Here is an 18,516-nt window from a genome sequence, read left to right on the forward strand (position 1 = left end):
AGGTTCAACTGTTGTATGCCAAGGTTTGACTGTATTATTACAACAAGCTATAGTAATATAGCAACAACTGAACTTGATCATTGACAAGCTTACACTTCTGTTCTTGTGTTTCTGAGAGTTAAAGTGACTATAAAACCGTATTTCTATTGACCGTTACTTACCCAATTTATTTTCTTATAATTTAGGCTTTTATATTCAATTTTTTATATAGTTATGTATTTATAATGCATTTACTATGATACTGTATGCGAGCATCTGTAATATTTATCTTCATTTTGTGGGCTCTGAAATGAATTAAACCAAATGCAATGTATTCATATAAGAATACTTGTTCTAACATATAAAGCTGATCTCGGAACAGGTTTGACTGTATTTGATTTGGTCATCTACTGTAAATGGCACCCAATCACTGTCTGATATAACTATACAGGACTACATCGAACCTAAGGCTCCCAAGACAGGAGGAAAAGTGTCAGACCTACAGAATAGAATTGGAGCGCAAATTAAAATGGCCCCTCCTGCGTCTAAAGGTAAGTAAAGCATTCATTCCTCAATCATGCCAAGATGCATCACTTTTGTGATAAACCAGGTTGTGCATGTGACTCCAATATTACGTTACATGACCTTATGTTGGAGTTATAGTTTTACAATTATTAAGCATGCAAGGCAAATTTAACTTATTTTATTTATTCTCGGTTAATCATGACAACAAACACTCATTCGATTAGTTAAAAAAAAATTTATTAGAGAGCGTTGCCTCTATGGATTGCCTCTATGGATTGCCTCTATGGATTGCCTCTATGGATTGCCTCTATGGATTGCCACTCAGTTAACTTCTTTTATAAAGTTGATCGCATAGTAGTATTGCCTGTTTGTAAACTGAGGTAATCAGCAAATTGAAACCATTAATTTACCAAAAGAATTTTTTACGAGCATGATCTTAGTTATGGACAAAATATTTTTTACCGAGATGAAATGTTTAGTTGTTTACATTCTTGTTATTTGTCGGTCATTGATGTAATCTTAAATATGATTGGAATTTCTAGAAAGTGGAATGCTTGTAATAGGTTTTGCTTATAGCTTTTTGTCACATAAATTGTAAACACCTGTAAGTTTCCTTGCCAGATCTTTAGGTTTAAGGAAAAGTGGAAAAGGAGTGTCTGGTGCATTTTTCTACATTGTGGTCACAAGTAGGGTTCGTTGTCATGTTTCTGTGGATAAAGGAATAGCACTCTTCGGGAGTTGAACCCAGGCCTCATGCTCATCTGGGAATATTATAAGCTGGCTACACCCCAATATCTTAGCATTTTTCAAGCAGAAATATGTTTCAATGCATCTGAAACTTCTTTGTTTATGTTTTCTATACTTTCAAAAAAGGTTTAAAACATGATTTTAAAAAACTTTTTTCAAAATTTATTGAATTCAAAATAAAAATAATCAGGTAATACTACCAATAGAGTTGATCATCAACTCTATAGAGTCAACTAGCTTTCGAAAGATCTTGTGAAAACATCGGAGTTGGGCTCTCTTGTTACATTATTTTATTATTGTGAAAAATTTTGAGGTAGTATATATAAAGAAGTCATGCAAGAACACCTGCTGTGTTCTGAATAATTCACTTGATTGACTAAGTTGAGGCCAAGTATATAAAACTCCCGTAGATAAGTGTTACATAATTTTGTGAGTCATCAATGACATGCATTATGTTTTACAGGAAGATATCTGGTTATGGTAATAATTTGCTTTCGCTTTGCACCCTGTTTTACTTTCTTTACAAGGAGGGTTTATTCGTTGCAGTTATGATATAGGCTATTGTTTTGCTGGAGTTGTCACACATTGTTCGCTGTTGTTACGTATGCAGGTGGCGGAAAACCTAAGCGGATGGCCGTGGTTCTATTTGACTACAAGCCAGAGCAACCTGATGAACTCGAACTAAAAGAAGATGAAGAGGTGGAAGTTGTTAGAATGGTGAGTTGTTTCCTCTTGTCTTCCTTTTCACGTATTTTCATATTGTTCATATGTAGAGTTGTCTCCCTTAATTATGATATTCTATTGGTAGCTCTGATCTCGATAGATATTGCTCATGTGATATACACATGTACACCAGGAATACTATGATCAAATGGAGAACGCGACAACGGTAATTAAAAAATACAAAAGAAAAATGATATACACAGTTGCATTGTTCACTAGTCGCGTGTATTCTGCAGCCAGAAGAGGGCTGGTGGGAAGGAACTTTACGAGGCAAGACTGGCATGTTTCCTAGCAATTTTGTCAAGATATTGGAACCATCATCGGCTCCATCTGGTCCCGCAGGTCCAACACCCGGCTCTTACACGGCACAGCGTAAGTCTCAAGGCCACTTCTTCACTATTCATTCTTTGCCTACGTAACATCTAAAAGAGACCTTCCGTTTGATCAGTCTTTTGGGTTCACACAAATAGTTTGTTGTTTCAATTTTGATTAGAAATCTGTTATTATTAGACGGTATTTGTCAAGTTCTATTTGGGGACTTTTGATCGGTTTGGGGACTTTTGATCTGTTTGGTCTGCACAACTCAACTCTTTCGCTGCCGTGAGCCGATGTGTCGGCTTTCGCGGTAATAAAAGTACAGACCGTAAGCTGATGCTTTCACTTCTCTTTCCATTACGAAGCCTACGCAGTAGCTACACCAATCAAATTTGGTGTCCAACAAAACAACCTTATTGCCAATCACGTGCAACCTGTCGAAAATCTTTTTGCTAAGCAATTCCCTTTCTACTTATTTTTCAAAACAGGAAAACCAGATTGCTATCGTCATGGCAATAAGAAATTTACTCAATGCAAAGAAAGCGTCAGAAGTTTTGCAACACTGGGATTCACTAAGGATTTTGTTCTTGTAGAGAATTTGGTTCTGAATAAGATGCAATTCACTGTAGCACAATATCTGCATTGATTCTCGAGATATTGCATAAATACTAGCGGTATATCGATTTTCTGAAAATCCGCCTGGATTGATTTGGTCAGAATAGCCATTTCAGTAATGAAGGAGTTGAGGTATATTTTGATAAATTCATTTCTCTGAATACGATCATCACGAAATGTGGGGATTATATCTGGTGAGGAGAGTCAACTAAGGCCACTGAACAATCGTGCCTTTATTTCATGTCAGCTAAAGTTCTCTGCATGTCAACAAAGGTTATCTGTGTGTCAGCAAAGGTCATCTGTGTGTCAGCAAAGATGGTGTTATTTGTTTGAAAAAGAGATCTACTAACCACAGGCATAGCTGCATCACTGACGAACTCAGGCGAGCAGAATTTTCAGGAAAGGGCTACACTAGACCCAACCTAATTTGAAAAATTAAACTCGTTCTTGTAAAGGTTTGACATTGCAGGCTGACATGCCTTTGTTGATTTTCTGTTGCAATGGAGTGGTATTGTTCTTTTTACTATTACTTTTGGTGGCTAATAAACTAGTCTTTCACTTGTGGGCATGAGCAATATGTGTCAGGCCAAAGTTGAAAATTTAATTTTATACCCTTTGCTTTCTCACATGGGCAGGCAACTCGCAATTCATCTACTTGGGCGTGTGCTCAAATTTACGCGCAATTTTTTAAATTAATCAGATATAGACCTCAGCTGAGTACTCTCTCTTGGATAGTTATATTTTTAGCTTCATCACCACAAAAGATTTTTATCAATTGATATTATTGCGAGCAGACAATAAATGTTAGTTTTTGAATTTGTTGCTATATAGTCCCATAAAAGGGCATTTAGAATATGAATCGTGACTGAAATTATCTCCCATGATTACCAAAACTTGCAGTTTTTCTATTTCAACTGCCAACAGAAAATTTTCAATTTATTTGAAGAATTTTATTTATTTATTAGCTTAATTAACTTTTAAATTTATTTGAAGAATGTGCAAATAATGCTGACTATGCAAGGTCATCAAAATGCCATGCCAACTATCATAGTGTATGGTTTTTATTTGTAGCAGCCGCAGCCCATAATGCTAATGATATAGGCCACAGAGCTCTTGGTGGCAGGCCACCCGCTGAGGTAAGCTCCATCCCTCTTTGTCTTGGAGCCGTCTAGATTGCCTCGTTTTAGCAACAGAGGCCCCCGTTTCGCAGATTGTAATATTTTCACTAAAAATCAAATCGGTGTCAGTATTTGGAGAGATTTCGTTGAGGCGTGTTTCTATGTAATTCTACATTCAAGTAAGAAGTGGTTAGAGAGCATCCATAAATTGTGACATTTTTGTTTACTAGCGTTTAATAAGTCACAGGCAGGTCTCATGACGAAATAGAATATGAGCTGCAGTGCAAAGGTCATTGGCGATTCACCAATCCAAAATTCTTCATGAAATTGCTTGCCAGAGTCACGTTTGTTTATGTATAGACTTGGAGAACCGTTGATTTAGTCTTCATCTGTATATGTAACAGGCAAGAGCTCAATTTTCTTGAAGTCAAATGCTTCAGAAAGTTGGTGGAACTTCTTGCTTGATTGGTTAGCCTAGTAATATACATAGTTGAACTTTACAGAGTTGTTGTTATGGGTTTATAATTAAAGACAATGTACAATCTTTACTATAATAAGAGCCGTGTCTGTCTGTCCTTCTATACATCTATTTCAAGCCACAGCTGACTTAAAAAATTGTTTTCGATAGGATTTGAACTCGCAACATTCAGTTTGATAGACCAACACTCGCACCAATCCACCATCTTTTGGTGTTTTACAATCATTGGGTAGATAGTTATTCTCTGTTCTTTAAAAGCGTTCGCTCTTTACTTTTTTAGTTCCGTCTACGAACACTTCCAACTATTCTATTTACAATGCTTTATAATTGAAATTTACAAATTATCTCATTGCGATGCGTGTCATTATTTAGTTTTCTTTCATTAAGCTGTCTGGAAATACATTTTTACCCCAGATTGTTCATATCATAAGTAAAAAAATTTGCTTGAAAGCTAGACTTTCTAACAGTCCTTATGATATAGAAAATAAACTTGAAGTTATGCAAATAAATTGGTTCAATTTTGATCTATCATTATATTATATATTATATATAATATAATATATTATATTGGTTCACAAAAGGGGCTATTATTTGTTTACTGTTTACAAAGATGATGATATATTTTATTAATGACTGTACAGTAGGACATTGTTATGTATTTGTACAAAATCTTGTGTCATTTGATATAGGAGTAGTAGAGGAACTGTATCCCTAAAATGGCATGAATGTTAATAACCAAGGCGATCCTGAAGATTTGCTACAAAACTTATGATTTTCTGATTGGTTAGTTTTCAACTGGAGATTGATTACTGTCTATATTTGCTTTGTTTGTCTTTATAGAAACCAAAAATGGTTCCACCTCCCACCGAATCAGCAGCTCCTCCTCCACAGCTACCAAAAAGAAACCGTGGTGAGTCGCTCACATTTATTATGCTTCATTTTAGTCAAGCTTGACATTATCGAAATTAATGTTTTTGTTATCAAGTAAAAATCTCTTGTTATACCTCATTGTGTCTCAAAGTTTCCACAAAACAGAAACACATTGTAGCTCGGCTTCTATTTACATACAATAATATTCATTATTTATATGTAAATATTTATAATAGTAAAAGCCGTTTCACCTGATGAGAGCCGATCTATATCGGTTTAAAACAAGCTTGTAGAGATTGAATAACAGCTAGGTACTCTTTATATTATAGTAAATATATGTGTAAATATATAGGTAATTTAAATGCCGTTTCCAAGTAATTTAAAAAAACTCTATGAATTAAGTATACTGAAACTAGACGGTTTTTATGGCCAAAATTGCTCTTGGCAGCTACAACGGTTTTTCACGATCGGCGCTCACCATATGCATAACGATAGTTTGTAAATCAGAATACATATCATTATGACAAAGCTGTCATAACGGTTCAGTGGCTAGTTGCATTTCTAGATCTCATATCCCAGTGTTTTGCTGTCATGTGTTCAGTGATAGTGATGAAGTTTTAGCAATGACAAATGTGCTTCGCACTGGATTTGAACTTGGCACTTCAAGTTCTGGTTGCGGGCGATCTAACCCAACAAGCCACACTGGCTACTTACGATTCAATGGATTAACAGTGCTCATACTCATTACATTGGTTAAAATATGCATGTCACCAGAGCATTCACGACTGTCATTATAGGAATTGTAGCAATATACTAACTTAATTTGCTGACATTAGCCAATTTGATAATTTGAGAAGACATTGTAACACTTAGTCATTAGTAACTACATTACTTGCAACTGTTTATAAGCTGTTTTTATTACCTGTGCAACGCTCAGCATTCATCTAGTATATATATGCATTTGAGGCATTCCCCTCTGCTTCATTTGGGTTAATTTGGGTTATGGTGTAGTTCAGCTGGGTTATTTGTATAGAGTGCCTTGGCAATATTTTTCACATTTGGATATGTCGATTACCTTAAACATTCATAACAATCTCATTTAGCATATTCTATGAAGTTTTATACTAGTTTTTTATTGTTTATGATTAGGGTTGCACCTTTGTTTCATTTAGATAGAATTTAGCCAACTTTTGACCTTGTCGTCACTTATGTTCCAGAGTCAATGCTTTACCCTAACAATTCTGCTATGGACTATAAACCAAACGAACAAGTCAGGAAAAAGTTGAAAACTCGATCTGAGAGAGATAAATTATTAAAAACCCAAGTAGATGATATGAGCTCATCAGATAACACCCATGTTTTAATTCCTCAGAAAAAACCTCTTGCCGTTGATAAACTTAAACAAGAGGCTCATAAAACCAAATCTTCTAAAAAATCAAAAAGCCCCGAAGTGCCTCCAGAACCATCGCTTGATAGTTTATGGTTTTGGGGTCAGCCAATGCCAAAAAAGAAGTCCACGCATTCATCAATCATTAAAACTAAATCCTTGGGAGGAGAAAGAGATTTGCATTCAGTAACATCAGTAAAAAATAAAGAATCTTCACCTGCCTACTTAGCTGGCAGAGGATCTTTCAATACTGTAGAAAGTCCATTAGTTAAATCGTCAAAGTCCAAGAATTCGGGCAAATCTTCTTCCAATAAAGATGTAAAAACAACCGATAAAACAGTTGCTACCAAAACTCATACACGGAAACGTTCATCTAGTAGCAAGCCAAAAGAGCATAGAGAAAAAGTCGGCAAGGAGCAAAAGACGCATCCCAAAAAATCAAACAAGCACACGGCCGAAACAAAATCTTCTAAAGAGAAACATCCCACATTGAAACGCAAAAGCTCTAAAAAGAAATCTCAAGACAGGACCCTTGATAACATCCCATCTTTGCCTGAAGATTTAATTGTACACACCAATCCCGCCTTTGTTGATATGGAGACGCAGTCTTCAAATGTTATTGAGCTTAAAAGTATGTATGAAACACAAAAAAGAAACATACCTGACAAAGTTCATTGGTCAACACCTACTGCTTCTCATAAACTTATTACACCTAGTGATGATGGAACGCAAACTGCTGAATTGGGTGAAGTAGTAGAACTGTGTTCAAGCAACTTACATCTTTCACATAATGATATAGGAATACAATGTGATGTTGAGCTTAGAGACGAAACCAACTTGATGAAAACCAAGCTGAATACAATTGAACAAGTAGTAGCCAATATTCAATCTAACATGTCCAGTTTGACATCAATGGTAGAGACACTAAAAGTTACCTCTCAAATAAGTTTAGGAAGTTTACCGGAGTCACCTAGTGTTCAATTAGGTAAATCTGCTGGGAATGACGAAATTGGAAATGACAATTCTGTGGAAATACAACAACAACTTGAGCGAAGCAATAGATCATTTGTTTGTACAGCATGCAGACATCGTTGAAGAGATTAAATCAATAAAATCTGCCAAAAATGATACACTAGAAGAAAAAGGTATCAATGCGTCGAAGCATCTTTTGAATGAGATGCACATTCCACCTAACCTCCCTGAAAAGTCCTCAATTTCATTATATGAAGCCCTGCCTTTCTCTCCTCCTTCAATGATGATGTATCCTAGCAGCACCCTAATTGAAATGGAAATTGGCACACCTAACTGGTTCGTCATCAATGATAATTTTATCAATGGTATTGAAGATAATTACCTAAAAATTGAAGAACTTTCGGATTTAGAAGCAGATATGTTGGAAACCTCAGCACCTCAGACTGAAAAAAGTGCTTTAGTTTTTCGACCAGGTGCTGACATTTTAGATTCTGCTCCATCGAAAAACGGTTTGATTACAAGAACACAATGTGATTTGCCATTAAAAGATGATCCAACATTGACTCATCTAGTTAGGGCTCCCTCTACAGATCTAAATGAAAAGTTCACAAGTATAAAAGAAATTGTCACCACGCCGATTTCTTTCACTGCTGAAACATTAGAGCCATTAACGGGGCACGAAAAAGAAACCAATGCATTTGATGCATGCTCACGTAGTAACTGTAGCCAGTGCAGCTCAGGTAGTAGCCAAAGAAGCATTCATGGTTCAGCCACTTCAGTTGGTTCCACTCCTGCCTCAATTACGGAACAAACTGTTCGCTTCATTTCGGCTCAGCCTCTGCTAGACAAAATTGAATCAGGAGAGGAATGGGATAGCAGAACTACTAATCAAGTAAGGTTACCTCTACTTCAACCTACTCAAACTGGTCAGACAGAAGAGATACCGGCATATAGCAGTAAAGAGACATTAACTGATGATATTAGCCTTGGCACTAGTCAAGATGTTCATTTACCGGTGCCGAAACCAAAAAAGAAGTCACTTAAATCAAAACTTGCGAAAGCATTTGGACTTGGCAAAAAGGGCAGTAGCAAAGAAAAGATGCCAAAAAAACAACAAAGCCACAACTCTAGTCTTGATATAGATGAGTTATTTAACACGTTGCCTCCTCCTAGTAGTAATTACCGGCGAAACAAAACCCGTAGTGCTGTATCTGGAGAGGAAAGCTATGGTAGCATTAACAGTGTACCTCAACATCCACCGCCACCATTACCTGCTAAATACATGACCAATTACCAAAAAAATCTGAAATAATTTTTAATATTCTCAAACTGAATTATAAAAATGATTGCACTGTGCTCACTTCAACTTATCGGGTGGGAATTTTTTGCATTCCTTGTAGGATTGTTGTACACTCAAATCTACATATTGCTTCAAATACCATGGATGACATAAACAGTCGTGATAAGGTACAGATAACCAGTGCACGTCATATCAGCACAGGATTATTGCCAAGGCGTTTACAGCGATCTCAGCCTTTCAGCTCTTTGGATGACAATCCACCATCTCACTGTTCTACTCAATCGAAATCATCCAAACATGTCAAGCGTTATGAAGTTGATTCACCAATCATTTTAAATGAACCTCAAGACAGTTCAATTACAAATAGCATATCTCCACCAGTTCATGAGAGCCTGCCGGTTGTTCAGCCACTGGAAAGTCTGAACAAAAATGCTATACCCCATAAGAAATCGCTGTCGGCAGACGACTTTGTAAGCAAAATGACCACACACAGAGGGCAACCACAACAAACTTACATTGTTCCACAGTCCGGTGAAGGTCATTGTAGTGGCGCTTGTGCTATGATACCGGTAGATGTGCGTCCTCTCATCAAAAAAGCATACGATGGCACTGACTTCACAAATGTTGATCCAAACCCAATATCTCTTCCGATGCTATGCGACGATGGAATTCTGAGACGGGACTCCTTGCAAGCCGATTAGCCAGATCAACCATCTGTAGTCATGCAAGCATATTTTTATTGTTACTTAAATTGACAGCAAATAAATTAATGAATTATCGAAAGCTGATTTGAACCTTGGTTCCTTCACTCAACACAAATATGGTTGCTTATCTTATCCGTTGTCTACAGGTAACGTATAATTATTGAAATTACTTCAATAAAAAGCTTCAACAAAATTTTATTATTTTTTTCAACATAAAAGTCTTTAGGTTCAATTATAGTACAGTGATCTTTTCTGCTCCAATGTCTCTTAACAGGCTTGCTGCCATTGTTCATACTTCAAACATTTATTATAACTTTGGTTATCTGTGAGTACATAACCCTGAAGCTTACATTATCACCACAGTAACTAACAGGAAAAATATAGCACAATTAATTAAAACTTATTTTCCTTCGTTAAATGAACTATGAGCTCTTGGAGTTGATGTCCTGCTGATATCATCTGTAAGTCGTGACATAGTCATGACCCGTGAGTAGACCACAGCATGTAAACACAAAAACATAAAGAAATGGCCCAAATATGTTTCTCATTTGGATAAACACATGTAGTTTGATGTTATATTATAACCAAAAGAGACTTTGTAGATTTCGATCAAAACATTGACAGCATGTCATAACACTAGCAAAATTTTGTTGATAGCATAATTATAAGCTATCACCTAGTAGATGTGGCGTTCTGATACATTATGGCATTCTCTTCTCGTGGTTAGCAAGTTATATTGGTCATCTATGTTCTATGTACTAATAATTAGGGGCACATACCAGTCTTATTGAAAGTGCACGTCCTTATTGCTGTGTGTTTAGGCGTGAAGGCCAGGGTAATCTTCTCGTACCACGCGCAGAATGAGGATGAACTTAATCTACAGGAAGGGCAAGTAATCACAGTTACAGACCAGAATCTAGAGGATCCTGGCTGGTGGAAGGGAGAGCTGCAGGGAAAATCAGGAGTTTTTCCTGATAATTTCGTAGAAGTGATTCCCGAAGAAGGGCCAACACAATTACCCCCAGGGGTGAGTGACTTGTCAACATTAGAAATGGCATTTGTTATAGCTAGCTCTCTGTCACGAAGATTCCATTAGTTAGCACTCGGTTCTATTCTACCCTTTACCACCTGATATATCAAACCTTAAGTTCATGTATGCAAACTGCCATATTTAGACTAACCTTTTGAATATTTTGCAAACTGTAAATGTATTATATTTTTTATTTTGCTATTAAGAAACGAAATCCTAGGAGGTGATAGGGTCATCACAGTTTGTGACAGCGTATTCAACTCATATAAATCACAGATCTTACATAGCTACGCAGATATTAGCTTAACACCCAGAACCGTATGTGCATAAAAACGACTGCATGGCTAGTGTGTGTGTATATACATTCATGGCTAGTGTGTGTGTATATACATTCATGGCTAGTGTGTGTGTGTATACATTCATGGCTAGTGTGTGTGTATATACATTCATGGCTAGTGTGTGTGTATATACATTCATGGCTAGTGTGTGTGTATATACATTCATGGCTAGTGTGTGTGTATATACATTCATGGTTACTTTAATGGTTTTAATAATTATAGTTCCGTTTTATTTTTATTAATATTCTTCAAGCATGTTTCTGACAATTTTTAATATGTCATAACTCTGAGTTGTCATTAAGCGAGGATTCCCTGTATTTTATTTACATAGATTTTTTGCATAAAATTTATACCTCATGGTCCCATTTCTGTTCAGCTGAGGCTGAAATGAAGTTTATTCATGGCTATTTTTCGTGCTATGCCGTTTTTGTCTCATCTCATCACTTTGCACAGTTCTTGGTGAAATGTAATCTTTATATATCATTTTTAAATCATGTGATTCTCTTTATCTGTTACTTGATAAGCTGACTCCAAGGTAAAACGACTCCAAAAATCGTTACTCGCATTTGTAGAGAGTGAACAAACCACCCGCACAACCGCCTCAAGAGGCTGAGCGGCCAGACAGGTTACCAGTAAGTTATAAAGAATCCTTCCTCTTCAATGATCTTTGAGTCGGCATCACTAGATTTGTAAAGTCAGCTGCAAACTGGCAGCATTAGTTTCATTCTCAACAAAAACAAAGGAATGTTTAGTAAAGGGATACGATCAATTATGTAGCCTGGTTTTTACATACCCTAGGACACTTATGTATTCGCCTCATCTAACTTTCGCGTTTTCACGGAGTCATCCTCTCGCGAAAGTTTCAAGTGCGAAACTAAACTATCATAACGAAGGAGCGAAAACGCGAAATTGAATAGCTTAGTTCATTGATAGTCCAAGAAACAAATGGCAGCAAGCGATCAAATTGCATTATCGATCTCAGCCACACCGTTCTACCTGCGGTTCACAATCACAAACTAGTACCAAATTGAAATTTTTTTTATCGGTGAACTGAACCTGAGGAATCTAATTATGTTTGTTCCACTGCATTTATTTTCACATCACTATATTTTTGCACTCATCAGAGCTGCGAAATTAAGTAACAGCGAAATTAAGTTGCAGCGAAATTTTACTCTGCTACTCACGAAACTAAATACTAGCGAAATATAAGTGTCCTAGGGTATTTCTTCAGCCTTCTCTAATTCGACATACGCATCGTGACGCTGTATGTATTATTAAACCCAACTTTGTCTGCGTCCGCCGGTCTGTGTAAGCGCTATATTTCCACTCTTATTGACCCAATTTCATCTAAACTTCACACACATGCTCCGTGCCTTCTGCCAATTTGCCAAAAATATTTTAGTTCCAACTCCATCTGTTACCTGAAAACCAGCCTTTTTAACACCCATTTGATTAGAAACTCCAGAGTTCTATGAATTTTTTTATGAGTTCTAAGAAACTCAATGAACGTCTTCACGGATTACTGTCACAACAGTAATCACAACAGTTCAGCAACTTGTTTTGAAAATATACTGGCTATCTGATCGAAACTGAAAGAAATCCATAGCGATGGCTGGCTTATCACTAGTGTATTACTAATACGCAGCTATTGGCACTGTTTGTACTTTTAGCATTGAATGATCAACGGACAACAAATTTAACTATTTTTTGCGTTATGCGAGGCAGTTTTCGGCGCGAGTCATGAGTCTTGCCAAGGACAGCGGGCTCTAATTGACCTTGTAGGTCTAATTAGAGGTAGGTTCTATTAGTTTTAAGTTAGGTGTATAACATGTGGTAACAATGGTGTATACAAGTTATATAACATATAACTTAGTTAAATTGTATTATTAGTTGAAGAGTTCTTTATTGGTTGTCACACAAATAAGCTCAAGCCAGCGTAGCTTTATTCTACTGCTCGTGTTCGTTGTTCGTGCATTTCCCCTGTGGTATGGCATGCTGGTATGACGCCCCGCACACCGCGGCTTAAGAAATGTTTGAAAACCAGGCTTATGATTGCGCGTTAACTGCTACAAATAATTTTATACCATTTTCTGACAATCATCTGATTAACTACATGGTTACTTGCATGGTGATTGCTTGGTTTATTGTAAGCATGCATTCGATCTTTGTTTTGTGGATTTGTCTTTCTCCTGCAGGTCTTACGCTCTCTATTGTTTCTTTTAGCCACGGCCAGGGCCAGCAATGCTGCCAAAGAATGAGGGTATGCTATTTAACAAGCTTTTCTACTGTAGTACAATTCTTAGCTGCTGCTCCTTCAGCTCTCTGCTAGCCTCCCTTCCTTGTTAATGGCTTTTCTTACAACCATAAAACTTAAAGGTTAACTTGCAACACAATTCACATTACAGTTATTTGATATGAAAAGATTCACCATGTCTTACTCTGTTGTGTTGTAGGTACCAAATATGTGGAAATGTGACTACAAGCTCTTAAAAGCTAAAAACGAACAGTTGATCGCAACCATCACGAAAACGCCGTAGGTTGGAATCCCTTGCAACATTTTTTTTGCAACAGCATTCTTGTGATGGCTGCGATGAACTGTTCGTTTTTGAGCGTTTAAGAATTTGTAGTCACATTTCCACATATTTTGCACCTACAACACAGCAGAGTAAGACATGGTGAATTTTTTGATATCAAATAACTGTAATGTGAATTTTGTTGCAAGTCAACCTTTAACCCTTTTCGTCTTACTTGTTTCCGTGATAGCTCACACAGGCTTTGAGCCTACAGCTACAGCGGTGATCATTGTTAGGGACCACTTAGTAATTTTCATGTTTTTTTGTCATTTATGACATAAACTCATTTTCTTTATTATCTCATACCATACATACTATACACATTAGAGAAGCAAGTTTTGTAGAGCTTCTGTCTATCATCAAAAGCATTATCAAGAAATATAACCTATTTACTGGGTAACCATTTTATCCTGTGATTGATTGCAAGGGCTGACTAACCAAATATTAAGATGCTACTAAGACTCCAAAGACCACTTATTCACTCAATATAGTTACATGTATGCCTATGTTCAAAAAGCATTTTGAATTTGAGCAATTTTGTTAATGAATATAAACTCCGTGATAAACCCAGATACCGCTGTTACACCAAAACCAGACTAACCAGACAAATATCAGTTGATATTTAATAACATTCATGTGTAAAACATCTTTGGCTTTCCATAATTTATCCAATGAATATTTAACAAACAATGAATTGATAACAAATAACGTGTTTATTATAGTGGTCCCAAGCTTATGATCACCATTGTAAATGAATTCAAGCTCTGTCCAATATCTAGCCAACAGTAGCGTTCCTCTAGTCCACATCACCCGGTCCTCAATCATAGTTTCCTCACAGCATGCTGATGTTTTATTAACGTTGGTATGGTTATTATTGTTGGCTCAAGGAACTATCTCTGTAGTTTGTGTAAAATAGATGTAAACAACAGGAAATTTGTCGGTATTTTAATAAAAAGTGCTGTACTAAAATGTAGGATTGTCACATTGGTCGATAAGAACTCTCCGTCTGTTCTTTCAGTTAAAGAACTAACTGTGAGGCAAGTGAATTATTTCATTAGGCTGGAAATTTAAAAAGGAGAAATTCTTGTTTGCCTAGATTTTTGAGTCACTATTGATACCTCTATAGCCTTGATATCTCTATGCTCTTGATACCTCTATGCTCTTGATACCTCTATGCCCTTGCTACCTCTATGCTATTGATACCTCTATGCTCCTGACACCTCTGCTCTTGATACCTCTATGTTTTATATCTCTATGCTCTTGATACCTCTATGCCATCGATACATCTATGCTTTATGTTGTCTTCTATGCATAACCAAAGTTTCTGCCAGTTTAATTGATTATCTTGTTCAAGTATTCTCACGGTCCTACAATATTACCTTCCGTAACCTTTTGGTGAATATCATCAACTTGAAACTTCCAAGTGTGGCCTCAGGCAAAAAGACATAGTTTGTGATTAGCTAGCGATTTTAATGAATTTTCCAAAGTGACTTGGTCTGTTTCCAGTTTCACTTAGCAGATCAAAGTTTACTACATGATAATTTTGTGCTGTTCTATGGTTAGAAATGCACAAAATATCTTTTGACAAAAGCTTGTTGGTTGGATACGGGCTTTGTGTCATGGGCCCTGATAGTGTGAATGGTTGCAGATGTGAGCAGAGGGCCTGGCATGCCATCGCCCAAAGTCAAGCCAGAGCCTGAACTGCGTAAGTCTAGCTGTCGAAGGCACTCCGAAATGTGTCCATATTTAAGGACACTTCATTATTTCATTATTCAAGGAATCATAAAAAAGTTGTTATTTCATGCTCACATAAGACTTATTTAATAACTCGAAGACACCATAATATTCATCGTGATATGTGGTCTCCTTTTAGTGCTCTGAAGTCATCATTCTATTGAAAACTCATGAATTTTATTGATTGATATTACTTATTTTATTAAAATATTAGAAGTCGCTAATATGCTATCAACTGCTACCAGTTAACTAAACAATCTCGCTACCACTTTTGTTTTATGTTTTATTTACTTTTATCTACTACTTTCTATCTACTTTTAAAACTTATCTTGTAATCTCGCTTGAAACCGTTGTACTAAAGAGATAAAATAAGCGGTAATTAAATTAACTGGTGTTATAAAAGAAGGCAAGGGAAACGATTTTCAGGGACATGGTATCATGGCCTTCCGTTCAATAAACCGCCATTCTACTAACTGTGGTAATCGTTTCCCTTACACAAGTTGTGGAATAAGATTTACTGTAATAAGAGAACTCCCTGTCGGTCCATCTATATAAAGCCAGGGTTAGAGGTTATAATAAAAGATTGCTTTGTCCTGGTCTCGAACCCGTATTTAATCAACTGCAAAGATTTCTGTATTAATATAGTAATTAAATTTTGAATTGAGTTTATTAAACTTTGCTTATTTGTTTAAGTCTTAATTTTGCAATTAGTTTAAATGTTGGATTACGGTATCACTCATGAGATGGCTATCATTCTCAGAAAGGAGTCACCTGAAGTGTTTTACTGCAACTTAATTCTTTTATCATTGTTATTAGTGCAAGTGAATCCCATAGGTTATTTATTTCTTTTGGCTGGAAATTTTTTTGTTTTTGTGATGATTGCGCAGCGTCAATCATTTTCTTTAAATAATGTCGCTAATCTAATAATCACTTCTAATTGGATGGTCTGACAAGTGCTAAAATTGCTAATAAATTTAGCTAGGCATCTTAAAAAGGTGAGGCAAGTGAATTTTTTTCATTTAGCTGGAAATTTTAAAAGGAGAAAATCTCGTTTGCTTAGATTTTTGGGCCACTCTTAATACTTCTTTGCCCTTGATCCCTCTATGCCATTGATATATCTATGCTCTTAATAACTCTATGCTCTTGATACCTCTATGCTTTTGGTATCTCTATGCTCTTGATACCTCTGTGTTCTTTATATCTCTATTCTCTTGATACCTCTATGCTCTTGATATCTCTATGCTCTTGATACCTCTATGCTCTTGATATCTCTATGCTCTTGATATCTCTATGTTTTTTGTTGTTTTCTATGCATATCCAAAGTTTCTGTCAGTTCAATTAATTATTTTGTTCAAGTATTGTCACGGTCCTACAATATTACCTTCTGCAGCCTTTTGCTGAATATCATCAATTTGAAACTTCCAAGTGTGGCCTCAGGTACAAAGGCCTAGTTTGTGATTAGCTCGTGGTTTTAATATGTTTCAGAAAGTGACTTGGTCTGTTTCCAGTTTCACTTAGCAGATCAAAGTTTACTACATGATAATTTTGTGCTGTTCTATGGTTAGAAATGCACAAAATATCTTTTTACAAAAGCATGTTGGTTGGATACGAGCTTTGTATCATGGGCCCTAAATATCTTTTGACAAAAGCATGTTGGTTGGATACGGGCTTTGTGTCATGGGCCCTCATAGTGTGAATGGTTGCAGATGTGAGCAGAGGGCCTGGCATGCCATCGCCCAAAGTCAAGCCAGAGCCTGAACTGCGTAAGTCTAGCTGTCGAAGGCACTCCGAAATGTGTCCATATTTAAGGACACTTCATTATTTCATTATTCAAGGAATCATAAAAAAGTTGTTATTTCATGCTCACATAAGACTTATTTTACAACTTGAAGACACCATAATATTCATCGTGATATGTGGTCTCCTTTTAGTGCCCTGAAGTCATCATTCTATTAAAAACTCATGAATTTTATTGATTGATATTACTTATTTTATTAAAATATTAGAAGTCTCTAATATGCTATCAACTGCTACCAGTTAACTAAACAATCTCGCTACCACTTTTGTTTTATGTTTTATTTACTTTTATCTACTACTTTCTATCTACTTTTAAAACTTATCTTGTAATCTCGCTTGAAACCGTTGTACTAAAGAGATAAAATAAGCGGTAATTAAATTAACTGGTGTTATAAAAGAAGGCAAGGGAAACGATTTTCAGGGACACGGTATCATGGCCTTCCGTTCAACAAACCGCCATTCTACTAACTGTGGTAATCGTTTCCCTTACACAAGTTGTGGAATAAGATTTACTGTAATAAGAGAACTCCCTGTCGGTCCATCTATATAAAGCCAGGGTTAGAGGTTATAATAAAAGATTGCTTTGTCCTGGTCTCGAACCCGTATCTAATCAACTGCAAAGATTTCTGTATTAATATAGTAATTAAATTTTGAATTGAGTTTATTAAACTTTGCTTATTTGTTTAAGTCTTAATTTTGCAATTAGTTTAAATGTTGGATTACGGTATCACTCATGAGATGGCTATCATTCTCAGAAAGGAGTCAACTGAAGTGTTTTACTGCAACTTAATTCTTTTATCATTGTTATTAGTGCAAGTGAATCCCATAGGTTATTTATTTCTTTTGTCTGGAAATTTTTTTTGTTTTTGTGATGATTGCGCAGCGTCAATTTTTTTCTTTGAATAATGTCGCTAATCTAATAATCACTTCTAATTGGATGGTCCGACAAGTGCTAAAATTGCTAATAAATTTAGCTAGGCATCTTAAAAAGGTGAGGCAAGTGAATTTTTTTCATTTAGCTGGAAATTTTAAAAGGAGAAAATCTTGTTTGCTTAGATTGTTGGGCCACTCTTGATACTTCTTTGCCCTTGATACCTCTATGCCCTTGATATCTCTATGCTCTTAATAACTCTATGCTCTTGATACCTCTATGCTTTTGATATCTCTATGCTCTTGATACCTCTGTGTTCTTTATATCTCTATTCTCTATACTCTTGATACCTCCATGCTTTTGATCTCTATGCTCTTGATACCTCTGTGTTCTTTATATCTCTATTCTCTTGATACCTCTATGCTTTTGATATCTCTATG

The 18,516-nt window shown here is 36.2% G+C and overlaps 1 protein-coding gene across 6 annotated transcripts in view; it reads left to right on the forward strand.

The window, feature by feature from the left end:
• Positions 1–18,516, forward strand: part of LOC137405488 (SH3 domain-containing kinase-binding protein 1-like) — a 34,277-nt gene that overhangs the window by 12,087 nt on the left and 3,674 nt on the right. For 2 of the 6 annotated variants that reach the window (XM_068091767.1, XM_068091771.1), the window contains exons 4-13: positions 431–530; positions 1,862–1,968; positions 2,211–2,346; positions 3,976–4,040; positions 5,341–5,410; positions 10,555–10,760; positions 11,674–11,733; positions 13,325–13,361; positions 15,323–15,379; positions 17,115–17,171. In XM_068091767.1, the coding sequence (XP_067947868.1) occupies positions 431–530; positions 1,862–1,968; positions 2,211–2,346; positions 3,976–4,040; positions 5,341–5,410; positions 10,555–10,760; positions 11,674–11,733; positions 13,325–13,361; positions 15,323–15,379; positions 17,115–17,171 (895 nt within the window). The remainder of the gene's footprint in view (positions 1–430; positions 531–1,861; positions 1,969–2,210; positions 2,347–3,975; positions 4,041–5,340; positions 5,411–10,554; positions 10,761–11,673; positions 11,734–13,324; positions 13,362–15,322; positions 15,380–17,114; positions 17,172–18,516) is intronic. The other 4 variants (XM_068091770.1, XM_068091772.1, XM_068091768.1 and 1 more) reach the window with 3 other exon arrangements.

The sequence above is a fragment of the Watersipora subatra genome, chromosome 9, assembly GCF_963576615.1.
Source record: "Watersipora subatra chromosome 9, tzWatSuba1.1, whole genome shotgun sequence".
NCBI classification, from domain to species: Eukaryota; Metazoa; Bryozoa; class Gymnolaemata; order Cheilostomatida; family Watersiporidae; genus Watersipora; species Watersipora subatra.